Raw genomic sequence first — 26,709 nt, 5'->3', positions numbered from 1 at the left:
TTCACCAGTAACGTGGAACATGTTTTATATTTGCAACAAAACACATTTTATAAATAATAAGTTTATTTTTTGTTGTTGTAGCTTGCTAAAAATATTGGAAATACAGCATTTAACGAGATTATGGAGGTGTGCTTACCTGCAGACGATATTGTGAAACCTGCCCCCAGCAGTGACATGTAAGTTATGTGGTAGGGATTGTCTCACAGATCAGGTGATTCGCCTATGTAAAACAACACACCACACACCAACTAGCAACCACAAATAAGAGTTGGGTGCGTACACACTGTCAGTGGCGTCACAAGGGGGGGGGGGGGGGCGGCCCGCTCCCGCTCCCGCGTGTCACCCGCCGAGGGGTGACACCAAAATGCCGGCTCCTGCTCAGTGGCAGGAGCCAAGTGCTGCACTGTTACATTATGTGCAGCACTCGGCTCCTGTCACTGTGTAGGAGCCAGCGCTGCAGGTACAGCACTCCCCGGCAAGCAGCCCACACCTCCCGAACCCCACCAGTAACTAAAAGAAACGGGTGTCAGTCGTGACATGAAGCCCCGCCCATCAAAGCCCCGCCCCTCCGCAAAGCCACCCCCCTTTTCAGGACCTTCAAATGACAAAAACGGGTACTGGTCCGTGAAGCCCCGCCCCTTCAGGTGAAGCTCCACCCCCTTTTCCTTGCTGCCGCACCGGGTGTCCAGGAGGTAAGTGACGCCTCTGCACACTGTGCAATATTATAAACAATATCACTTATTTTCACCCTTCTGAGCGATATCTTTTGAAATATCGCCCAGTCTGTACACTGTGAATGATGAATGATCGTTATCGCCCCCCTCTGTTGACTGTACATGTAGGTCAATTTGGACTTATTGTCCAAAACTGAATGTTCGGGGCGGCCGCGGCATAATATCACTAAACGATATCGTTGGCGATATCGTCCAGTGTGTGCGCACTATATTGGCCACCCGGGAGGGTAGGGAAAACACTAAGTGATATCACTCATGGAGTGTGTGTATGCACCTATACAGTCACTAGTATCAGGTAGTGTGTATTATTTATTTACAGTTTCTTATATAGCGCAGCAAATTCCATTGTGCTTTACAACTGGACACAATTAGTAGACAAAACTGGGTAAAAACAAACAGTCATAGAGGTAGGAGGGCCCTGCTCGCAATCTTACAATCTATGGGGAATAGGCATTGATACACAAGGAAAGGTGCTATCTATTGCATAGTTGTCCACCAGATTGCAAAGGTTCTTGGTGGGCTGCATGATATCACATCACAGCAGTGATGAACCAGGGTCAGGAGTATGGGGTCAGGAGTATGGGAGAACGAAGAATTAAATTATGTGGGGAGATATGTGTGGACTGTACTGTGGGGATACTGTATAAGTGGATAGGAAAGCTATGAAGATAATGTGAGCGGTTCTGGAATTTCATAAGCTTGTCTGAATAGGTGAGTTTTCAGGGAATGCTTGAAGACTAGAGTAGAGTCTTATTGTATGTGGTAGGGCATTCCACAGAGTGGGTGCAGCCTGAAGAAAGTCCTGTAATCGTGCATGGGAGCAAGTAATGAGTGTGGATGAGAGACGTAGCTCTTGTGAAGAGCGAATGAGCCGGGTTGGGAGATATTTTGAGATAAGCGAAGAGATGTATGTTGGTGTAGTTTGGTTAATGGCCTTGTGTGTGAGTAACAGTATTTTATAATGAATAGAGTACAGGTAACCAATGGAGGGACTGACAGAGTGGATCTGCAGAAGATGAACGTCTAGCGAGGAAGATTAGCCTCGCAGCTGCATTCAGAATGGATTGTAGTGGTGAGAGTCTCTTCTTAGTAAGACTAGTAAGAAGACTATTGCAATAATCAATGCGGGAGATAATGAGAGCATGGATTAGGGTTTTTGCAGTGTCTTGTGTAAGGTATGATCGTATTTTGGATATGTTTCTTAGATGTATGTAACATGATCTTGAATGTGGGGAACAAAGGACAGTTCAGAGTCAAGTATGACACCTAGGCAGCGAGCTTGTGGGGTAGGGTAGATTGTAGAGTTCTCAACAGTGATAGAGATATCAGGTTGGTAACTGCAATTGGCCAGTGGAAATATAATTAACTCAGTTTTAGAAATATTAAGTTTGAGGTGGTGAGATGACATCCAAGATGAAATGGCAGAGAGGCATTCAGTGACACGGCCCAACACAGTTTAAGACAAATCTGGGGAGGATAGGTAGATTTGAGTATCATCTGCGTACAGCTGATACTGAAATCCATAAGAGCTGATTAGTTTCCCAAGAGATGTGGTATAGATTGAGAAAAGCAGAGGACCTAACACTGAGCCCTGCGGTACTCCAACTGATAGAGGTAGCGAAGGAGAGGTGGAGTCAGACTCTGAAAGAGCAATTAGATAGGTAGGATATGAACCAAGAGAGGACTGTGTCTTTAAGACCTAGGGATTGCAGTGTTTGTATGAGAAGACAGAGGTCAAAAGTGTCAAAAGCAGCAGAGAGATCTAGAAGAGTAAGTAGTGAGTAATGGCCTTTAGACTTCACAGTGATCAGATCATTCAATACTTTAGTCAGTGCTGTCTCTGTGGAGTGTTGGGAGCGAAAGCCTGATTGTTGTGGGTCCAATAAGGGGTGGTCTTCAGTATGCCGACTGTCGGTTTCCCGGCGCACAGTATACCAGCGCCGGAATCCCGACAGCTGACATACCGACATTTTTTCTCCCTCATGGGGGTGAATAAAATAGCACCACCGTGCCTGCAGCGTGGCGAGCGCAGCGAGCCCTCAAGGGGCTCATTTGCGCTCTCCACGCTGTCGGTATGCCGGCAGTTGGGCTCCCGGCGCCGGTATGCTGGTCGCCGGGAGCCCGGCCGCCGGTATACCATACTACACCCCCAATAAGTTGTATGAGTTAAGAAAGTGTGTGCGGCACGCACCTACACAGTCACTAGTATCAGCTAGATTTCTTCTATACATCAAAGTTCGGATTTGTGGTTCTCCTATTGTATAGAACTAAAAGTCCCAGTATGCCATGCCAGCTATTACAAATCACCCGCCCCTTATATGGTATACTAATGGGGTTGGTGTAATCTATATTGTTATATGCAATATGATTGTAATCAGTAGGAATTGGAGAACCTGTAGCTCTGGAGTAACAAGTGGTCAGTAGTTACACAACAGCAGGAGAACCTGCCTTTGATATATGTGAATATTACTCAGTGGTGCAATCTGTGCTTTTCTTCCCACTATCTCAGGAACGCCAGGAAAGATTATATTACTGCAAAGTACATTGAGAGACGGTATGCAAGGAAGAAATACACCGACAATGCATCTAAACTGCACAGCCTGTGTGACGCCGTGAAGACCAGAGACATATTTGCACTGGTACAGCTGTACGCGGATGGCGTAGACCTCACCGAAACCATTCCATTAGCCAATGGACATGTGAGTGCGCAGTGCGGCTAATGCATGTATTGTCTATTCAATAGGCGGCCAGTATTGTATTTTCTTCATGTGTTGCCCTTTCCCTTTAAAGAGGGTCGCATGCCAGGCAATTGTAACGGACGCCATGGTTGTATATTTTCCACCGCTATATTCTGCCACATCACTAGTAGTAAAATAAAAACCTGGAGGGAAGAATTCTCTACACCGAGCTGCTTGTTCCTTTTGGTTTTCTGTAATCAAGCAACAAATTAAGCCGTGCATATAATTACAGCGGCTTCCAACTTAAAATAAAAAAGCATTTTCTAGAACTAACTTAAACAAATGAAATCATTATTTGCTGCTTTGGAACGGCTTGAGAAAAAATATTTTTGTTTGTTGAACTTGGATTGTTTATTGGAAACATTTCTCATCCTGCTATTGATAAAATGAATAAATAAGTGACCCAATTGTGTGTTTATAAAGTGATAGTATACATTCCTCACTGATGAGACACGTTCTACGTCTACAGGGCCTCTGTACAAACTTGCAGAGACCAACGTGTACACACAGGTTAGATAATGCTGATGAGAGTATTGGATTAGGTCACGCAATAGCTGACTATGGGCCTAATTCAGACCCTGTCACTGATGTGCAAAAATCGATATGAAGCGTTTTTTTGCACATATGTGCGTACGCCGGTATGCACATGTGCAAGGTCCTAAACGTTAAGACCTGGAGGGGGGCGAGAACAGGGCGTCAACGCCCCGTTTTGTGGGCGCCGACGCTCCATTTAAGGGGCGCGGTCAGGACCAGGCCCGGTGTTGGCCGCTTAGCAAAGGGATGCAGTGCAGGGAGGCGCCTGGCTGGAGAGGCGGTCTCCCTGTGCTGAGCTGCTGCCCCTGCTGCTGCTGGCTGCTGCGCCTGTTACACTCTATGACAGGCAGCGGCGCCGGCAGCATGAAGCCTCCTCTCCCCTCCCCTGTGACAGTGTGCGGACCTAAAAGGGGCGGGGCCACACATGGAAAGGGGCGGAGCTACACAGGACCAGGGCTGCAGCCTGTAACACACATGAGGATAACATGCTACAGCCAGTCTTCTTTAGGTAAGTGGAAGGAGAGTGAGTGAGTGAAAGTGTGTGTGTATACAGTATCTGTGACTGTGTATGTGTGTAATGTATGTACAGTATGTGTGTGTGTGTGTGTGTGTATGTCTGACTGCGGCATAATGTGTGTGTAAGCATCACTGGTACAGGGGGCATTACGTGAGAGTGTCTTTGGTACAGGGAGCGTTATGTGTGTAAGCGTCACTGGTATAGGAGGAGTTACGTGTGTAAGCGTCACTGGTATAGGAGGAGTTACGTGTGTAAGCGTCACTGGTACAGGGGGCGTTACGTGTGTAAGCGTCACTGGTACAGGGGGCGTTACGTGTGTAAGCGTCACTGGTACAGGGGGCGTTACGTGTGTAAGCGTCACTGGTACACGGGTCGTTACGTGTAAGCATCACTGGTACAGGGGGCGTTGCGTGTGTAAAAGTCACTGTTACAGGGGGCGTAACGTGGATAAGCGTCACTGCTACAGGGGGCGTTACATGTGCAAGCATCACTGGTACAGGGGGCATTACGTGTGTAAGCGTCACTGCTACATGGCGTTGTGTGTACAAGCGTCACTGGTATAGGGGGCGTTACGTGTGTTAGCGTCACTGCTACAGGGCGTTGTGTGTACAAGCGTCACTGGTATAGGGGGCGTTACGTGTGTAAAAGTCACTGTTACAGGGGGCGTAACGTGGGTAAGCGTCACTGCTACAGGGGGCGTTACACGTGTGTAAGGATCACTGATACAGGGGGCATTACGTATGTAAGCGTCACTGGTACAGGGGGCGTTACGCGTGCAAGTGTCACTGTTACAGGGGGCGTTACGTGGGTAAGCGTCACTGCTACAGGGGGCGTTACATATGTAAGCATCACTGATACAGGGGGCATTACGTATGTAAGCGTTACTGGTACTGGGGGCGTTACGCATGTAAGCGTCACTGCTACAGGGGGCAATACGTGTAAGCACCACTGCTACAGGGGGCAATACGTGTAAGCGTCACAGCTACAGGGGCGTTACATGTAAGAGTCACTGCTACAGGGGGCGTTACATGTAAGAGTTACTGCTACAGGGGGCGTTACATGTAAGCATCACTGCTACAGGGGGCAATACGTGTAAGAGTTACTGCTACAGGGGGCGTTACATGTAAGAGTTACTGCTACAGGGGGCAATACGTGTAAGTGTCACAGCTACAGGGGGCGTTACATGTAAGAGTCACTGCTACAGGGGGCGTTACATGTAAGAGTTACTGCTACAGGGGGCGTTACATGTAAGAGTTACTGCTACAGGGGGCGTTACATGTAAGCATCACTGCTACAGGGGGCGTTACGTGTGTAAGCATCACTGCTACAAGGGGCGTTACGTGTGTAAGCATCACTGCTACAGGGGTTTTTACGTGTAAGCATCACTGCTACAGGGGTTTTTACGTGTAAGTGTCACTGGTACAGGGGTTTTTACGTGTAAGCATCACTGCTACAGGGGTTTTTACGTGTAAGCATCACTGCTACAGGGGTTTTTACGTGTAAGCATCACTGCTACAGGGGTTTTTACGTGTAAGTGTCACTGGTACAGGGGACATTGCGTGTAAGCGTCACTGATACAGGGGACGTTACGTTTATAAGCATCACTACTACAGGTTGTGAATACTACAGGTGGTGTTGTGTATAAGCGGCACTACTACAGGAGGCGTTATGTGTAAGCGTCACTGGTACAGGGGGCGTTACGTGTGTAAGCATCACTACTACAGGTTGTGACTACTACAGATGGCGTATAAGCGTCACTACTACAGGGTTCATTGCGTGTATAAGCGGCACTACTACAGAGAGCATTATGTGTATAAGCGTCATTGCTACAGGGGCTATTATGTGCGCTGACCTTTTCTAAAGTATGGGAGGGCGCAAATTTATAGTTTGCAGGGGGGCGCTGAATACCCTAGCACCGGCCCTGGTCAGGACAATGGAGGCATGTCTGGACCATTGCTGGAACGGGTAGCCATATCTCTTCGCAGCTAGGCTGCGAGGCAGAGGGCTACTCGAAAGCAAGAAAGAATTTGATCATAGATGTGTGTTTTTTCGCACATCTACGATCAGGTCTGAATTACCACCTATACTACGTTTATCAGCTTGTCTATGATGCTGATATACTGTACTCAGCATTACACATTTTATAATCTGCCCTCTGGATTTTCTCTTTGCAGGAACAAGGCGAGACTGCGCTACATCTAGCCGTCAGATCAGTGGACCGCACCTCACTGCACATAGTCGATTTCCTGGTACAAAACAGGTTTGTGTAATAGGGTCATTCCATCACTTTACATGTCATGTTCATTTTTAGAATAAGTGTACACTTAGTAGTTACATGTTATTGTTTATTCATGTGAGTCTTGTTACAACAGAATGGACATAGGAACTGAGGGGACTTATATATTTATTTAAACCTGCTCTCCTAATTATTATTGCTGACCTCCGGGATCCCGAGCGCCGGTCTCCCAGCGCCAACCCATTTTTACAATATGATTGTTATAGTATACACTTACAAGACCCTAAACATATAAATGACACACAAACAAAAAACTGAATGCTAACCAAATTATACTTACAGTATAATCAGTTTTGACTTGTGACTCGTGTTAAATACTAATGTGACTCACGTTACATTTCTGTCCCCAGTCATAGGGCTCTGATACAAATGACTGAACCTGTGGGATCCACATGAATTAATCAGCGTAGGCCTGTTTATATTCCTGATTAACCGTGAGGATGTATAAACTATTTGGGATACATACGGGTGACCGGCTGACAGGATGCCGGCTGTCACTATACCGATAGCAGCATCCCGTCGGTCGCTGCGCTCACCACGCTTCAGGCCCGGTGGCGAGCTTTGCTCGCCACAGGTTATATTCCCACTTGGGTGGTGGCGATGACCCACCACATGAGTGGGAATACGGGGCTGCGGTTGGGATTCCGGCCACCGGCATTTACCCGCCTGTCGGGATTCCGGCATCAGTATCTGGAACGCCGGTATCCTGACAAGCTGTATATTAATCGCATCCCAGACTATTTCATCTGGCGATGATGGCCATTTCCAGTTGCCGCCAGCTTGCTCCATCGTGCTCACTAATACCCCTTTTCCACTAGCTTTTAAAACATGGGTAAATGCGCGGGGGCGCGCATTTACCCGTGTTTTTTCCTAGTGGAAAAGGGTCCCCCTGCAAATTCCCGGATCAAGAGATCCGGGAATCCTACCTGGGTAGCTAGCCGGGTTGAACACGTGTTCAACCCAGTAAGCTGTGTAGTGTGAACGGGAGCCGTGTCGAGGTGACACGGCTCCCTTCACAGTGTATGGGAGGGCGGTGCTGGGAGATCATGTGATCTCCCAGCGCCGCCCCTGCCGCGTCACTAGCAGCGTCACCAACCCGGCAATATGCCGGGTTGGTGAGCGCTGTGGGAAAGGGGGCTGTAGCACGAGTCGCAGCCGTGTCAGGCGACATGGCTGCGACCCGTGCTACAGATGGAAAAGGGGTATAAGTATTCACCATCTCTGATGTCCTTGATCTCACCTGGGTGACTCTCTTCATCATATTCACGCGGGAAAATCGATACGCTATAAATATATTGATTTTCAATGATCACTCAATATACTATCATCTTTCAGCAGCATAAATTTAGTAAAATGTTAGCTGTTATGTGAAATGTAATTTTTATGTACTGTGTCTTATATTTCATGGAATGACCCGATACTAATTATTACTGTCCAATACAATCACACATGTCTATTACTCCGCCTTTATCATATGACTTTAAATGAGCTTGGACCATGTACTTAGGGCAGAATTCAGAGATGTTTGTGAACCCAATGATTACGTAGATCTCCGAGGTCTTAAGATCTGTGAATGCGCAGAAGCCGCAGTGCGGACATGGAGATCTGGGTCTGCAATGTCGCCCGCAGTGCCCCAAATACTGCCGCATGATTGACATGCTGCTAGCGTTTAGGGGCGACGACAGGAAGCCTGGCAGAAAATGGGGGAGTGTCTTCCCCGTTCTCTGGGCGCGCTGAAGCCAGTGACCATCCTGGACATCCTCAGTAACATGATGGTTCATGCAGATGATCCGATGGAAGACGCAGCAGCGGATCACAAAAGCTGGCAGTGGGGAGCTTTCTACTACCTGCTGCTTTTGTATATTATAGCGTAGCACCTGCGTACATGGGGCCTAATTCAGAGTTGATCGCAGCAGCAAATTTGTTAGCAGTTGGGCAAAACCATGTGCACTGCAGGGGGGGGGGGCAGATATAACATGTGCAGAGAGAGTTAGATTTGGGTGGGCTGTGTTCAAATTGAAATCTAAATTGCAGTGCAAAAATAAAGCAGCCAGTATTTACCCTGCACAGAAACAAAATAACCCACCCAAATCTAACTCTCTGCACATGTTACATCTGCCCCACTTGCAGTGCACATGGTTTTGCCCAACTGCTAACAAATTTGCTGCTGCGATCAACTCTGAATTACCCCCATAGACCTAGCAGAGGTTGTATCTACAGCATCTATCTGTGATTCAAGCCCTTAGTGCAAACCTACCTTCTCATCTGTGTCCTGTCACTATATCAGTGCTGACGACTGTCTCTGTTGTTGCTTCCTTCTTCTCAGGGGTGTAGTATGGTATGCCGGCTGTCGGGGTCCCTGCGCACAGCATACCGGTGCCGGAATCCCGACCGCCGGCATACTGACAGCGTGGTGAGTACAAATGAGCCCCTTGCGGGCTCGACACGCTGCGAGCACGGTGACGCGTGCCACGCTATCTATTCTCCCTCCAAGGGGGAGAAACGGTGTCGGTATGCCAGCTGTCGGGATTCCGGTGCCGGTATACTGTGCGCCGGGACCCCGACAGCCGGCAAACTGAAGACCACCCCTTCTCAGGAGTGCGTGTGCCTAATTGTGTACAAGCAGCCTCCGTACATTGGGAATTTGTATGGTCTAGTACCTGCGTATAGCAGGCTGTGTATTATGATCTATTTCTCTAACGTCCTAGTGGATGCTGGGGACTCCGTCAGGACCATGGGGAATAGCGGCTCCGCAGGAGACAGGGCACAAAAGCAAGCTTTTAGGATCACATGGTGTGTACTGGCTCCTCCCCCTATGACCCTCCTCCAAGCCCCAGTTAGGTTTTTGTGCCCGTCCGAGAGGGTGCAATCTAGGTGGCTCTCCTAAAGAGCTGTTTAGAAAAGTTTTTTTTAGGTTTCACTCAGTGATTCCTGCTGGCAACAGGATCACTGCATCGAGGGACTTTGGGGAGAGATTTCCAACTCACCTGCGTGCAGGATGGATTGGAGTCTTAGGCTACTGGACACTTAGCTCCAGAGGGAGTCGGAACACAGGTCAGCCTGGGGTTCGTCCCGGAGCCGCGCCGCCGATCCCCCTTACAGACGCTGAAGAGACGGCAGAACGGAGGTCCGGAAAACAGGCGGCAGAAGACTCCACAGTCTTCATGAAGGTAGCGCACAGCACTGCAGCTGTGCGCCATTGTTGTCACACGGCTCACTGACTCAGTCACGGAGGGTGCAGGGCGCTGCTGGGGGCGCCCTGGGCAGCAATATAATTACCTTTAGTGGCAAAATAAATACATCACATATAGCCATTAAGGCTATATGTATGTATTTTAACCCAGGCCAGTTTATTAAAAAACCGGGAGAAGAAGCCCGCCGGAAAAGGGGCGGAGCTTATTCTCCTCAGCACTCAGCGCCATTTTCCTGCTCAGCTCCGCTGGTGAGGAAGGCTCCCAGGACTCTCCCCTGCACTGCACTACAGAAACAGGGTAACAAAGAGAAGGGGGGCATAAATTGGCGATATTTATATATTAAGAGCGCATATATAGTAAACAACACCTTCTAGGGTTGTTTATATACATTTATAGCGCTTTTGGTGTGTGCTGGCAAACTCTCCCTCTGTCTCCCCAAAGGGCTAGTGGGTCCTGTCCTCTATCAGAGCATTCCCTATGTGTGTGCTGTATGTCGGTACGTGTGTGTCGACATGTATGAGGAAAATATTGGTGAGGAGGCGGAGCAAATTGCCTGTAATGGTGATGTCACTCTCTAGGGAGTCGACACCGGAATGGATGGCTTATTTATGGAAATTACGTGACAATGTCAACACGCTGCAAGCCGGTTGACGACATGAGAGGGCCGGCGAACAAATTAGTATCTGTCCAGGCGTCTCAAACACCGTCAGGGGCTGTAAAATGCCCATTTACCTCAGTCGGTCGACACAGACCCAGACACGGACACTGATTTCAGTGTCGACGGTGAAGAAACAAACGTATTTTCTTTTAGGGCCACACGTTAAGGGCAATGAAGGAGGTGTTACATATTTCTGATACTCCAAGTACCACAAAAAAGGGTATTATGTGTGAGGTGAAAAAACTACCTGTAGTTTTTCCTGAATCAGATAAATTAAATGAAGTGTGTGATGATGCGTGGGTTTTCCCCGATAGAAAATTATTGGCGGTATACCCTTTCCCGCCAGAAGTTAAGGCACGGTGGGAAACACCCCTCAGGGTGGATAAGGCGCTCACACGCTTATCAGAACAAGTGGCGGTACCATCTACGGATAGGGCCGTACTTAAGGAGCCAGCTGATAGGAGGCTGAAAAATATCCTAAAAAGTATACACACACATGCTGGTGTTATACTGCGACCAGCGATCGCCTCAGCCTGGATGTGCAGAGCTGAGGTGGCTTGGTCGGATTCCCTGACTAAAAATATTGATACCTTTGACAGGGACAGTATTTTATTGACTATAGAGCAGTTAAAGGATGCATTTCTATATATGCGAGATGCGCAGAGGGATATTTGCACTCTGGCATCAAGAGTAAATGCGATGTCCATATCTGCAAGAAGATGTTTATGGACACGACAGTGGTCAGGTGATGCAGATTCCAAACGGCACAAAGATGTATTGCCGTATAAAGGGGAGGAGTTATTTGGGGTCGGTCCATGGGACCTGGTGGCCAGGGCAACTGCTGGAAAATCCACCGTTTTTTACCCTAAGTCACATCTCTGCAGAAAAAGACACCGTCTTTTCAGCCTCAGTCCTTTCGTCCCTATAAGAGTCATATCTGCCCAGGGATAGAGGAAAGGGAAGAAGACTGCAGCAGGCAGCCCATTCCCAGGAACAGAAGCCCTCCACCGCTTCTACCAAGTTCTCAGCATGACGCTGGGACCGTACAGGACCCCTGGATCCTACAAGTAGTATCCAAGGGGTACAGATTGGAATGTCGAGAGGTTTCCCCCCTCGCAGGTTCCTGTAGTCTGCTGTACCAATGTCTCCCTCCGACAGGGAGGCAGTATTGAAAACAATTCACAAGCTGTATTCCCAGCAGGTGATAATAAAATTACCCCTCCGACAACAAGGAAAGGGGTATTACTCCACACTATATGGTGGTACTGAAGGCTAGGTGAGACCTATTCTAAATCTGAAAAATTTGAACACTTACAAGGGTTCAAATCCAGATAGAGTCACTCAGAGCAGTGATAGCAAAGAACAAGGGGACTATATGGTGTCCCGGGACATCAGGGATGCTTACCTCCATGTCCCAAAATTTGCCTTTTCTCACCAAGGGTACCTCAAGTTCGTGGTACAGAACTGTCACTATCAGTTTCAAGACGATGCCGTTGGATTGTCCAAGGCACCCCGGGGTCCTTACCAAGGTAATGACCGAAAGGAGGATTCGTCTTCAAAGAAAATGGACGACCTCCTGATAAGAACAAGGTCCAGAGAACAGTTGGAGGTCGGAGTAGCACTATCTCAAGTAGTTCTACGACAGCACGGGTGGATTCTAAATATTCCAAAACCGCAGTTGTTCCGACGACACGTCTGCTGGTCCTAGGGATGATTTTGGACACAGTCCAGGAAAAGGTGTTTCTCCCAGAGGAGAAAGCCAGGGAGTTATCCGAGCTAATCGGGATCCTCCTAAAACCAGGAAAAGTGTCAGTGCATCATTGCACAAGAGTCCTGGTAAAAAATGGTGGCTTATTACGAAGCGCTTCCATTCGGCAGATTTCACGCAAGAACTCTTCAGTGGGATCTGCTGGACAAATGGTCCGGATCGCATCTTCAGATGCATCAGCGGATAACCCTATATCCAAGGACAAGGGTGTCTCTCCTGTGGTGATTACAGAGTGCTCATCTTCTAGAGGGCCGCAGATTCGGCATTCAGGATTGGATGCTCGTGACCACGGAGGCCAGCCTGAGAGGCTGGGGAGCAGTCACACAAGGAGTGTGATCAAGTCTGGAGAATTCTCTCCACATAAATATACTGGAGCTAAGAGCAAATTTATAATGCTCTAAGCTTAGCAAGACCTCTGCTTCAAGGTCAGCCGGTATTGATCCAGTGGGATAACATCACGGCAGTCGCCCACGTAAACAGAAAGGGCGGCACAAGAAGCAGGAGGGCAGTGGCAAAACTGCAAGGATTTTTCGCTAGGCGGAAAATCATGTGTTAGCACTGTCAGCAGTGTTCATTCCGGGAGTGGACGACTGGGAAGCAGACTTCCTCAGCAGGCACGACCTCCACCCGGGAGAGTGGGAACTTCATCGGGAAGTTTTCCGCATGATTGGGAACCGTTGGGAAAGACCAAAGGTGGACATGATGGCGTCCCGCCCGAACAAAAAATGGGACAGGTATTGCGCCAGGTCACGAGACCTTCAGGCGATAGCTGTGGACGTCCTGGTAACACCGTGGGTGTAACAGTCGGTGTATGTGTTCCCTCCTCTGCTTCTCATAACCAAGGTATTGAGAATTAAAAGACATAGAGGAGTAAGAACTATACTCGTGGCTCCGGATTGGCCAAGAGGGACTTGGTAACCGGAACTTCAAGAGATGCTCACAGAGGACTAATGGCCTCGGGAGCTAAGAAGGGATTTGCTTTCAGCAAGTACCATGTCTGTTCCAAGAGGAACCGTGGCATCGGCCTTTAAGAAAGGACCTGCTCCAGCAGGGACCTTGTCTGTTCCAAGACTTACCGCGACTGCGTTTGACGGCATGGCGGTTTGAACGCCGGATCCTAAGGGAAAAGGCATTCCGGAAGAGGTCATACCTACCCTGGTCAAAGCCAGGAAGGAGGTGACCGCACAACGTTATCACCACATGTGGTAAAAATATGTTGCGTGGGTGAGGCCAGGAAGGCCCCACGAAAAAATTTCAACTAGGTCGATTTCTGCACTTCCTGCAAACAGGAGTGTCTATGAGCCTCAAATTGGGGTCCATAAAGGTTCAAGTTTCGGCCCTATAGATTTTCTTCCAAAAAGAATTGGCTTCAGTTCCTGAAGTCCAGACGTTTGTCAAGGGAGTATTGCATATACAGCCCTTGTGTGCCTCCAGTGGCACCGTGGGATCTCAACGTAGTGTTGGGATTCCTAAAATCATATTGGTTTGAACCACTCAAATCTGTGGATTTGAAATATCTCACATGGAAAGTGACCATGCTGTTGGCCCTGGCCTCGGCCAGGCGATTGTCAAAATTGGCGGCTTTGTCTTACAAAAGCCCATATTTGATTTTCCATTCGGACAGGGCAGAACTGCGGACTCGTCCCCAGTTTCTTCCTAAGGTGGTGTCAGCGTTTCACCTGAAACAACCTATTGTGGTGCCTGCGGCTACTAGGGACTTGGAGGACTCCAAGTTGCTAGACGTTGTCAGGGCCCTGAAAATATATATATATATATATATATAATTCCAGGACGGCTGGAGTCAGAAAGTCTGACTTGCTGTTTATATTGTAGGCACCCAAAAAGCTGGGTGCTCCTGCTTCTAAGCAGACTATTGCTCGTTGGATTTGTAGTACAATTCAGCTTGCACATTCTGTGGCAGGCCTGCCACAGCCAAAATATGTAAATGCCCATTCCACAAGGAAGGTGGGCTCATCTTGGGCGGCTGCCCGAGGGGTCTCGGCTTTACAACTTTGCCGAGCAGCTACTTGGTCAGGGGCAAACACGTTTGCTAAATTCTACAAATTTGATACCCTGGCTGAGGAGGACCTGGAGTTCTCTCATTCGGTGCTGCAGAGTCATCCGCACTCTCCCGCCCGTTTGGGAGCTTTGGTATAATCCCCATGGTCCTGACGGAGTCCCCAGCATCCACTAGGACGTTAGAGAAAATAAGATTTTACTTACCGATAAATCTATTTCTCATAGTCCGTAGTGGATGCTGGGCGCCCATCCCAAGTGCGGATTGTCTGCATTACTTGTACATAGTTATTGTTACAAAAAAATCGGGTTATTATTGTTGTGAGCCATCTTTTTTAGAGGCTACTTCATTGTTATCATACTGTTAACTGGGTTCAAATCACAAGTTGTACGGTGTGATTGGTGTGGCTGGTATAAGTCTTACCCGGGATTCAAGATCCTTCCTTATTGTGTACGCTCGTCCGGGCACAGTACCTAACTGAGGCTTGGAGGAGGGTCATAGGGGGAGGAGCCAGTACACACCATGTGATCCTAAAAGCTTGCTTTTGTGCCCTGTCTCCTGCGGAGCCGCTATTCCCCATGGTCCTGACGGAGTCCCCAGCATCCACTACGGACTATGAGAAATAGATTTATCGGTAAGTAAAATCTTATTTTTTTTTGTATCTTTTTGCTACAAATCTTAACTGTTACTCTTTGGCTCTTTTTGTGATCTGTGGCATAGTGCTGCTTATCTTTGTAATGAAGATTCTTTTATTAGGTGTTTCTGGTGCGTATAGTAGCTTGTCAACTGAGAAATGTGTTTTATCCGCAGTGGTAACTTGGACAAGCAGACAGTGAAAGGCAGCACCGCACTTCATTATTGCTGCTTAACCGACAATGCGGAGTGTCTTAAGCTACTGCTGAGAGGGAAGGCATCCATAGACATAGGTGAGTTCCATCCAGTCACTGCTTCCTTAAAGGGACAGTAACGTAATAAACAGTCTGCTAAATTGTGCTTCGTATAGAGAAGTGAATATAAGGGTAACGGTACCTACTGTGCAAAATGATAACGGAGTATTGACCTTTGCAAGCAGATTGCTTACTGGCACCACTGTAAAACCTAGGTGAAGTCCTGTAAAGAGAATATTTTATACATTCAACCTTAATATTTACATTAGATAAACATACATGAAAATTAAAAATGTAAGGGTATCCAGGGTAGCGGCAGCGATCACAGTCTGAAGCCCTTTGGGGAGTGCACCCTAGGAGGTCCAGTGAGATGCTACAAGCATCTCAGGGCTGCGATTGCCTCTGCCTGATTGACAGGCATAGGCAGTTCCAGGGTGGGAGCGGCATACCAATGGCGTTAGAATGTCGCTGGTGGGGTGCGGCCTGGACAACGCAGGCATGTCCGGACCATTGGGACGCGGCGAGATGCTATGCTGCGCAGGCAGGGGGATACTTGGTGGGTGCAAAAGCATTGCCGCTATGCAATGCTTTGACACCCATGCGGGGGAGGGGGCAGGGCCTGACATGCGGGGAGAACTAGCCCTGTGCTGGGCGTCCCCCCGCATCTCTGAGTAAGTGATCGTAGATGTGCTAAATTATACATATCTACGATCAGATCTGAATCACCCCCCCCCCCAAAGTTCACAACACATGTTTGTGGAAGTGTATCATGCCACGTACAAAGGAGATTTCTGAGGACCTCAGACGAAGAGCTGTTGATGCTCATCAGGCTGGAGAAGGTTACAAAACCATCTCTGAAGCGTTTGAACTCTACCAGTCAACAGTCAGACATATTGTGTACAAATGGAGGAAATTGCAGACCATTTCAGGAGTGGTCGACCAACAAAGATCACGCCAGGAGCAAGGTGTCTAACAGTTTCACAAAAGAACCCTAGGACACCTCTAAGGAACTAAGGGCCTTTCTCACATTAGCTATTGTTAATTTTCATGAGTCTACCTTCAGGAGGACACTGAACAACAATGGTGTGCATGGCAGGATTGCAAGGAGCAAGCCGCTGTTCTCCAAAAAGAACATTGCTGCCCGTCTGCAGTTTGCTAAAGAGCACCTGGACAAGCCAGAAGGCTATTGGAACAATGTTTTATGGACAAATAAGTTAAAAATAGAGCTTTTTGGTTTAAATGAGAAGTGTTATGTTTGGAAAAAGGACAACACTGCATTCCAGCATAGAAACCTCATACCATCTGTGAAACACGGTGGTGGTGGTATCATGGCTTGTGCCTGTTTTACTGAAATCTGGCACAGGACGACTTGCCATCATTGATGGGACAATTAATTTTGCACTATACCAGAATATTCTAAAGGAAATTCTCAGGGCATCTGTCCATGAGCTCAAGAGAACGTGGGTCATGCAGCAAGACAATGACCCAGTGGTGGTCATCCGAGTTGATCGCTAGCTGCATTCGTTCGCTGTGAGGCTAAAAAACGGCACTTCTGCGCATTCAGCGCAATGCTACAACGAACGATGTAGTTTCACACAGGGTCTAGCGAAGCTTTTCATTCGTACTGCTGGCCGCAGAGTGATTGACATGAAGTGGGCGTTTCTGGGTGTCAACTGACTGTTTTCAGGGAGTGTTCGAAAGAGCGCAGGCGTGCCAGGAAAAACGCAGGCGTGGCTGGCCGAACGCAGGGCGTGTTTGTGACGTCAAGACAGGAACTGAACAGTCTGCAGTCATCGCAAGCTCTGAGTAGGTACTGAGCTACTCTAAAACTGCACAAAATAATTATGCCGCCGCTCTGTGATTCTTTCGTTTGCACTTCTGCTAAGCTAAAATACACTCCCAGTGGGAGGCGGCATAGCGTTTGCACGGCTGCTAAAAACTGCTAGCGAGCGAACAACTCGGAATGACCACCAATGTGCACAAGTCATTTGACCAAAGAATGGTTAAAGAAGAATAAATGTAAATTTTTCGAATGGCCAAAGTCCTGACCTTAATCCAGAGGTTCTCAAACTCAGTCCTCGGGGGCACACACAGTGCATGTTTTGCAGGTAACCCAGCAGGTGCACAGGTGTATTAATTACTCACTGACACATTTTAAAAGGTCCACAGGTGGAGCTAATTATTTCACTTGTGATTCTGTGAGGAGACCTGCAAAACATGCACTGTGTGTGCCCCCGAGGACTGAGTTTGAGAACCTCTGCCTTAATCCAACTGAAGTGTTGTGGAAGGACCTGAAACGAGCAGTTCATGGGAGGAAACCCACCAACATAACAGAGTTCAAGCTGTTTTGTGTGGAGGAATGGGGTAAAATTCCTCCAGGCTGATGTTCAGGACTAATCATCAATTACTGTAAACATTTACATGCAGTTATTGCTGCACAAGGGGGTCTTACTAGATACTGACAGCAAAGGTTTACCTACTTTTGCCACTCAAAGATATGTGATATTGGATCATTTTCCTCAATAAAAAAAATGAGCACATCTAATTCTTTTTGTCTCATTTGTTTGATTTGGTTCTCTTTATCTACTTTTAGTACTTGCGTGAAAATCTGGGCTAGTTTTAGGCCAAATTTCAGCAGAAATATAGAAAATTCTTATGGGTTCACAAATTTTCAAGCACCACTGTATCATGCCCAAAAGTATGACCTGGCATCTATAAGTGATTTGAAATCTTTGTTATACATTTTATGTGATTTTATTGCATCTCATTATGTTATTCTGATGTGTGAGCTGATATTGGGAGAAAGGTCTCTTTTATACCATATGGTACATGGTTTTCTTGCTTTGGATTGCAGCCAATGAAGCAGGAGAAACGCCCCTGGACATAGCGAAAAGGTTAAAGCACACGCATTGCGAGGACTTGGTATGTCCGATTACTTATTATACATCATGCTGTTATATCTGTACATCACACCTGTTCTCTGCTTGTTCTAATCTAAAAACCACAATCATATTTTCAATTATTTCATGTGAAAAGTGTTGTCCTTGGTGTTTAGTGTAGACCTGTACTTCCTCTGCACTGACTGCTACATCCTTTCCCCAGCTGATGCAGGCTTTGACCGGGAGATTTAATTCTCATGTCCATGTGGAATATGAATGGAGGCTGCACCACGTGGACATGGATGAAAGTGATGACGATGTGGATGATAAGCAGGTTTGTATTATTTGCAGATTACGATAAATGTCAACTTTCAGGTGTTGGTAAACTCAAAAAATGAGGTGTATCCATAGACTGATATTTTATATATAATTTGTCCTGCTTGGCAGAACTTGCATATAATGAGTGGAATAGCCTCCCATCAGAGGTGGTAGAGGCTAAAGGGGGGTACACACGGAGCGATGATCTAAGCAATCTGACTAGATGTGCTGATCGGCGGGAGAGATGTGTGCTGAGCGGTTCGCTCAGCACACATCTCTCCTGCATCGGCCCGTCTATATGGGCCTTAAGACAGTAGAGCAATTTAAACATGCATGGGATAGGCATAAGGATATCCTTACAAAGAAATAAGGATCAAATAAGGTTTGAGATAAAAATATGGTAAAAAAAGGGGCAGACTAGATGGGCCAAGTGGTTCTTATCTGACGACAAATTCTATGTTTCTATGTTACAATAATGGCAGCTGTGCCGTCTGCTTAATTGTACTTCCACTGGAACTTGGTTCCTGGTCACTGATCTGAGTTCCCGAATCATATCTAGTTCTAGATTTTAAGCCCTGTGCCTATTATTATTGACATATAGCTATTAATTAACATGAATGGGAGCAGCTATGTATTGTTTGTTCTCTTTAGGTTAAAAAAACCCATGTTGAACCATGTTGACACCAGTTTTGTTTTGATTTACCAGTTTAACATTTCAACCATAGGCAGGTTATCCCTGAGTTGTCAAATCACACAGTGCGTCATCCACAATTCTACAAAACGTATACATTTATTGCTGAAGTAGCCCACATACACACCAGGACTGGTGACTGCTTGCTTGTTATTTTACATTTGTAATCTTTTATATAATATTGATCTTTTTTATACAAATCGTGACATTATTTGAATAATTCATACTTACATTATTAAACCTTTACAATACCAGAAACGTTGTATAGGCATCAGTGATAAATGTACGGATTAACAAAATGTGATATTTCTGCTTTTTAATGGTAGAATCCCAGCCTGTCCAGATCCCTTTTTTATGTTAAATTTGTTTTGTTCTGTGTTATAATCTGTTGCCATGCAGCAACCAAGTCCTAATCGCCGGGAAGACAGGCCCGTCAGCTTTTACCAGCCTGGAGCGAACGCAATGCAGCCTGGTGTTGCCGCCTTGGCCAGGGACGCGGCTAACATAGCCAAGGACAAGCAGAGAAGCTTTCTACCAAGTATCATTCAGAATGAAACCTACGGAACAGTACTCAATAACAGCAATACACCTGGCACATCACCCGCACCCCCTTTACCGCCAAGGAACATTGGCAAAGGTAACAAAGTCTATTTTTCTTTCTGCTTACAACCAAGTTTTGCAATGTATTCCACAAGCGGTGCACCGTTCTCCTGCGGCATAAGTGCCAGGCTGGCTGTCTCTGCTTCTCCAGGATTTCATGTTGATCATTTTCCGAATGGTCAGCAGTTTCATTCCAAATTCAGAAGAGATACTTCAATGTTCTCTGCAAAGTTGGATCTCTCCTCCTTTCTACACTGTCAGTGGGCACGGTCTAGATCAATGATCCTCATTTGTACCCTTTTAGCATACGGTATAGCCCTAATGAAAATGTTACTATCTGAGGTGTATATAGTCAGTGGGAATAGTATGTGGCGACCCTTTAACGCCACCATAATAGTCATTGCAAATACTGGCCTCTTACCACTTTTTCAGAGGCGATGTAGCCACAGCAATTCCAATGGGATAAGGTGTTCCCAGATACAGTAGTTATTCTGCAATGGGCACAATGCCCTTCTAGTACAATGGGGTGGGAAGGGATAGTGATGCGTGTTCTCCGTAGCTCAGGGTGTAAGATTGCGCCCCATGTGTAAATGAGCTGTGCCCCACCGTTGTGATGTATGTATATTAACTCATTGTAAGCTGCTTTTAGCTTCTCCTGGTGGCTACTGAGAACCAGGTGGAGGGGTTCCCTAAGTGCTAATCACATTCATAGGTAGCATTCCTCATGCTTTATAGTGAAACTGGAGCGTCACAGAGGTCATAGGAATTGATGATTCAATAGTGGTATTTATAGGGACGAATAATCCCTTGATATTAATGTGTTAAGGCCATAGGGGGTCATTCCGAGTTGTTCGCTCGCTAGCAGATTTTCGCAGCATTGCACACGCTAGGCCGCCGCCCTCTGGGAGTGTATCTTAGTTTAGCAGAATTGCGAATGAAAGATTAGCAGAATTGCGAATAGAAAATTCTTAGCAGTTTCTGAGTAGCTCGAGACTTACTCCTACACTGCGATCAGCTCAGGCCGTTTCGTTCCTGGTTTGACGTCACAAACATGCCCTGCATTCGGCCAGCCACTCCCCCGTTTCTCCAGACACTCCCACGTTTTATCGTGGCACGCCTGCGTTTTTCCGCACACTCCCAGAAAACGGTCAGTTTCCGCCCAGAAACACACACTTCCTGTCAATCACACTCCGATCACTTCAACGATGAAAATTCTTCGTTCGGACGTGAGTAAATCTACTAAGTTTTGTGCTAAAATACTTAGCGCATGCGCACTGCGTACCATGCACATTTTTGCCTTAATCGCTCCATTGCGAAAAACGGCAACGAGCGAACAACTCGGAATGACCCCGATAGTTACCACTGCAGTACCAGCACTTCCATATAACAGACCCTAGTGTTACACACTCGAATAATGGAGAAGTTTAAGTTTATAGATATTATAATATTGTTTCATTACTGTTACGTCATTATTTTCAACTTTGTGCAGTTATATAGAAACTCCACCCCGTATTATTGAATAGGACACTAATGTAGAGAACATGCCCAAGTGAAGGGAGATAACTGCCTACAATTACAGTGTAGTCAAACTTACTGGTCATGTATAAGAAATGGAAACACCAGGGCAATGAACAGATGGTAAAGATTCCCACACATGTGTGGCTAATGTGTTAGTAGGCAATGAGCATCCCAGCAAGGTCCAGTCGTATATGTCCCTTTTGCCTATAATTATGGCTAGTATAGCTGCAAGTGGAGACCTCCATGACTGGGAAAGAGTGGTGATTGTTAGCACGCTGTGGCAACAGCCTAAGTGACCATGTTGCTAATAGTTCATGAGCGATAGTGGCTAAGGTGACATCACCATGGAACTCTGGGACAACATAATTATCAGTGAAGGGCAACAGTGGGCAGAAGTACCCACTCTGTCTGTACATTCATTCAAAGTGCAAGGCAACACAGGCCAGTCTGCAGTTACATTGACTGCAAATTTCAACCTACAGCACCTGGGCCATTTTAACATGTAGGCACACTGGGCAGCTGCCAAGGGCCCCACAATTCCTTCAAGGAGGAGCAGGTGGTGGTCACACAATTAGAGCGGCGAGGCAGCATTTTCTAACTGCTTCCCAGCCTGCAGCCAGACTGGCTGTCAGCATGATGATTGGAAGATGGCTTAAACTATCCACCAATCAGAGTGCAGACAACCTTTCACTGTATAGAAGTATGTGGAGAGGCAGCACCACAGGAGGGGCATGTTATGAATTTTTTTTTTAATTGGTTCCCTTGAATAGGTGTGTAGGGGTCCCAGTGTGTTCTTTGCCAGGACCTACAATGCTATCAAGACGACCTTGTACAGCACAAGCAGCCAACTTAAGCAAAACCGGTCTGAGAATGCCACAGAACAGGATATCATAGTCTGGTTCCAGCACATCTCATTATATCTGTATGAGTCTATTGATGCCAAGTGGTAGTGCACTAAAAAAGCTGGTTCCTAGGTGTGTGATTCATATTGATTTCATCAAAAGGTTATGTGCAGTTGTGGTTCTAACCTGAAGAAGGCAAGGGCTCTGAGTGCTTACACCAACAACCAGGTGTCACTTAAGTCATTTTCTCATTAAAGTGGTAGCATAAGTGACTTCATGTTGGTATTTCCATTATTTTTCACCTGTAGTATATTCGTGAGCACTATATGTCCATTATCCCACAGATTCATGTACTTGCATAAAAATGGTGGGCAAAGACAATAAAATATCACTTGGCCCGCAAGTTGTAGGACCAATCCGAAGTTACTATTAGTTTTCTTTAAAACAATAAGTTCTAAAGTATGAAAACTTAATTTTGATGTAAAGCACTCCAGATATTAATTGTGTTTGTGTGTGATATAAATAAATATTTCCTCCATCCTCTTAATTTTTGTCCTCTCTAGTTCAGTCGACCATATTTGGCAATAGTATACACATCACCCCTTCAAATACCCCAGCGTGGAAATCCCATCCACTGGGACATGAGAGTGGCAGCAGACAGAGGTCCTCATCTGACCCACCAGCTATTCATCCCCCTGTGCCACCAATGCGTGTTACATCTACAGCCACAAGTACGTGACCTCCTGTCATCTACTCACCCGCTCCATGCCATATTTTTAGATCATCAACCAGTGCATCATAATGTTGTGTATTGTTATCTCATTTTCCATGACCCTCACTCCTCGCTCCATCCCTTGTTTTGCTAGAGGCCTTGTTGTGGGCATGCAGCTTTTCAACAGGGTTTGAATAGTGACAGATACTGTGTAAAAATGTTTCTTCTCTTACACATGAAAAAGGAACTGGTACGGGCTGGACTGCACTAGAGCCATAAGCTTGCAAATACGGGCCACTGCGTCTAGAAACTTGTCTCCTCTTGTAGCCACCTGGCCTCTTGTGATAGGGATGGCTACTGATGGGGACTCAATGGTAGTTCCCTCCCCCTTCCACTGCTTATACATTTCATTGGATTCTGCACATGGGAGGTGATTCAGATGTGGTTGTAATAAGCTTCACTGCTACTTCCTTGGAAGCAGCAGCAACGTTTACATATGGTAATGAAGCAGGAGGTGCCTTCTGCACGCATGTGTGATCCTCTCCTGCGTTGAAGGACAAGCATCGGATCACCTGCAACACCATCAGCTGGCTTAGTAACCCTGATGTTACGCAGACCGGCCGCTGCAGCTCCATCGCTGAAGCCAGGACATCTCCGTCAGAAGACAGAGACCCTGGTCATGGAACTCCCACAAAACAGAGGCGACACCCCCCCCTCTCCATTCCAAAATGGCTACAGCATGTGCACACGCTGTGTATTGTCCAGCCTGTACTCTCACTGCATGTATTACCATAACGTACTTGTCACACTACTAAATTTACATATGTAAAAACAAGTATCCTCCATTAGTGAGAATGTGATGTTCCTGGGATCCTGCTATGTCAGCATGTGTCTCATTACAGTCCTTTCCCCTAATATACGTGTAACTCCTACGCTCTCCTCATTCTTCACACACTAGAACATATGTTAGTCAAAGGTCACCTGCATGGTCCTGGGGACATCTGCCTTGTCTTCATATCCCATGGATACTGTTCTGTAGTTGTTTGCGTTACATGTTTTATAAGGTATTTTGTTTTCATTCCAGACCCCCCTCCACCTCCTGTGGCAAAAACAGCCAGAGTTATGGAGGCTTTGAGCCAGCAGTCTAAACCAAGCCACCCTCCTCTGGTACCGCAGAACAAACCAGCGCCCCCTCCAGTCCCACCGCAGCCTCCCAGCAGGGTGATGCAGAAAAAGGTGGCCCAATGGTGAGTATAAGAGTGGTCACTTTTCTCCAGCTGGTGTGTGTAATGTCGTTCTTCCATCTGCATGGGGAAAGGGAGATCATGCAGGAAGGTCAGTGAGAGTAGCTGGGAAATAGGCTCCTGAGTGTGGACATTGAGGCGCACTAGTTCTGATTACTGTTACATTTCCCAGCAGTGCTGGGAACAGCAGCTGGCAATAGAGGCAGTTGTCTTATCACCGCTCTCCCCGGCAGTGCCCTGATCACACTGAACAATATTATGTTCCAATTGTGACCCGTGAGCAGAGGCGTAACTAGGGTTTTCGGAGCCCAGGGCAAGATGGAAAATGCCCCCCCCCCCAAAAAAAAAAACCCTCCAAAAGAAGCATGTGCACGGGGGGGAAATGGGCGTGGTCACACACCAGAAGGGGTGTGACCACGCTCCAGAAGGGGTGTGGCCACTGAAATTGGCCCCATAGCGCCAGATACAATGCCCCACAGTGCCGGATACATGCCCCACAGTGCCAGTTACATTGCCCCACAGTGCCAGTTACAATGCCCCACAGTGACGGATACAATGCCCCACAGTGACGGATACAATGCCCCACAGTGACGGATACATGCCCCACAGTATCAGTTACATGCCCCACAGTGCCAGATACATTGCCCCACAGTGCCAGATACATGCCCCACAGTGCCAGTTACATTGTCCCAAAGTGCCAGATACATGCCCGACAGTGCCAGATACATGCCCCACTGTGCCAGTTACATTGCCTCACAGTGCCAGTTACATTGCCCCACAGTGCCAGATACAATGCCCCACTGTGCCAGATACATGCCCCACTGTGCTCCCCCCCCCCCCCCCCCCGGTCACTCACCACTTGTGGCTCAGGCTCGCCTCTGATATGTGAGGGGAGGAGAGCGCAGCTCAGCGCCTCTCGGCTGTGTGGCGCCAGTTCGCTAGCCAATCAGAGCTCGCGGACCGGCAGCCAATCAGGAGCCGTTCCGCAAGCTCTGATTGGCTAACGCCGCCGGAGACCGGACACAGCAGCACTGCTGGCAGCGGCGGTGAGGGGAGGGAGAGACGCTGCGCTCTCCTCCCCTCACATTTCGGCGTGACGGGGGCGAGTGGGGCATGATGCCCTGGCCGCCGGTGGCGCCCCCCTCTCCTGGGCCTGCCAAGGCGCCCAGGGCACATGCCCCACTCGCCCTACCCTAGTTACGCCTCTGCCTGTGAGATCTTTTATATCTGTCAGAAAACTGTGAATAAATGAGCGTACAGTGATATTATGCAGCTAGGACATTGGGGAGATATTTGCTATGGGATGTCGGGCTCGAAATCCCAGTGCCGGAATCCCGACACGAGGCCAGAATGCCGGCACCACAACTCCAACATAACTTGGAATGCCGACGCCGGAACCCCGACAGCCAACATCCTGAACGTAGGTATGCTGGGAACTCCTAGGTTTTGGCTGCAGGGGGAGGTTAGGCTTAGGCTGCGGGGAAGGGAGGGTTAGGCCGCGGGGAGGTGGGGTTAGGCTGCAGGAAGCGAGGGTATGGGGCAGGGGGGAGTGTAAGCATACTTACCCGAACTCTGTCAGGATGCTGAGCATCGGGATACCGTGTCAATCTTATGACTGCCAGCATCCTAAATGCGGGTATCCTGTATCACACCAATTTGCTATGAGTGGCTGGACTCATCCTGCCATCTTTGGTGTTGATTTGACATTACTGCCTGATCAGTACAGACCCACCCATATAAAGTCTCATCACTGCACAGTGTGTTCTTTTGTTTATGAGTTTGACATCACAGTCTTCCTGCTTTGGTTTGATTGGGACCTTACTTCACTAGTGTGGACAGAATCAGCTCATTCATCTCCTGAAATACTCTGTACAGCAGTGGGCATTCCCATAATTGGATTGGCTATAGCTTGCCCTATCACATTCTCCGTTAGAACAAGCACATAATAGACAAGCGAGGGATAATGTTGCAGTGACCACTGACAAACCCGTCATACCATTGAAGTGTTGGAGCTCCTGCTCCTCCTCTGTATTTTATTCTCTTAGCGTTCTTTGTGCACCACTGAATACCAGAAGACTGCTCTGAGATGAGAAGTTTATAGATGTGTTCTATTTACATATATTTTCATTTTCAGTCTTATTGTTATTTTAATTCTTAGGATGATATGCAGATGGGTAACAATCTCGGAGCGTTTTCTTTTCTCTTTATTTCCAATCTAATTTCCAAATGTGAAATAAAATGTGTGTGTTTGCTTTTAATTTTATCAGGGTAGAGAAACCAGCTCCAATGATAAAGCCACATCCGGCAGCGTTACAGCCTCCTGGTGAGTTCCCTACAATGGTGTCTGCAACATCTGTGATGGGAAACACGAAAATGTCTCCACCACATACTAACTATGAAAGGAACAGCGCTACCTCTGTCACTGTCTGTACAACAGTGATTGTAATGGAAGCGACAGCAATCTGAGAAACAGCGCCCTCTGCAGCCATGTCCCCACAGTGTCACTACTGCTAGCAACAACCATTTATCCTACAAGTCTGAGGAATTATACACTTTATACAC

General features: G+C 47.2%; 1 protein-coding gene across 3 annotated transcripts in view; it reads left to right on the top strand.

Annotated features, from left to right (window-relative positions):
• ASAP2 (ArfGAP with SH3 domain, ankyrin repeat and PH domain 2) overlaps positions 1-26,709 on the top strand; it is a 318,205-nt gene that overhangs the window by 274,836 nt on the left and 16,660 nt on the right. For 2 of the 3 annotated variants that reach the window (XM_063915445.1, XM_063915447.1), the window contains 10 exons: positions 82-176; positions 3,244-3,433; positions 6,698-6,783; positions 15,267-15,382; positions 18,198-18,265; positions 18,446-18,556; positions 19,631-19,868; positions 22,755-22,922; positions 23,988-24,150; positions 26,415-26,470. In XM_063915445.1, the coding sequence (XP_063771515.1) occupies positions 82-176; positions 3,244-3,433; positions 6,698-6,783; positions 15,267-15,382; positions 18,198-18,265; positions 18,446-18,556; positions 19,631-19,868; positions 22,755-22,922; positions 23,988-24,150; positions 26,415-26,470 (1,291 nt within the window). The remainder of the gene's footprint in view (positions 1-81; positions 177-3,243; positions 3,434-6,697; positions 6,784-15,266; positions 15,383-18,197; positions 18,266-18,445; positions 18,557-19,630; positions 19,869-22,754; positions 22,923-23,987; positions 24,151-26,414; positions 26,471-26,709) is intronic. The other variant, XM_063915446.1, reaches the window with a different exon arrangement.

This window comes from Pseudophryne corroboree, chromosome 4 (genome assembly GCF_028390025.1).
Source record: "Pseudophryne corroboree isolate aPseCor3 chromosome 4, aPseCor3.hap2, whole genome shotgun sequence".
Taxonomy (NCBI): Eukaryota; Metazoa; Chordata; class Amphibia; order Anura; family Myobatrachidae; genus Pseudophryne; species Pseudophryne corroboree.
Note: the sequence above shows the minus strand (reverse complement) of the source record. Positions and strands in the feature narration are given on the sequence as shown.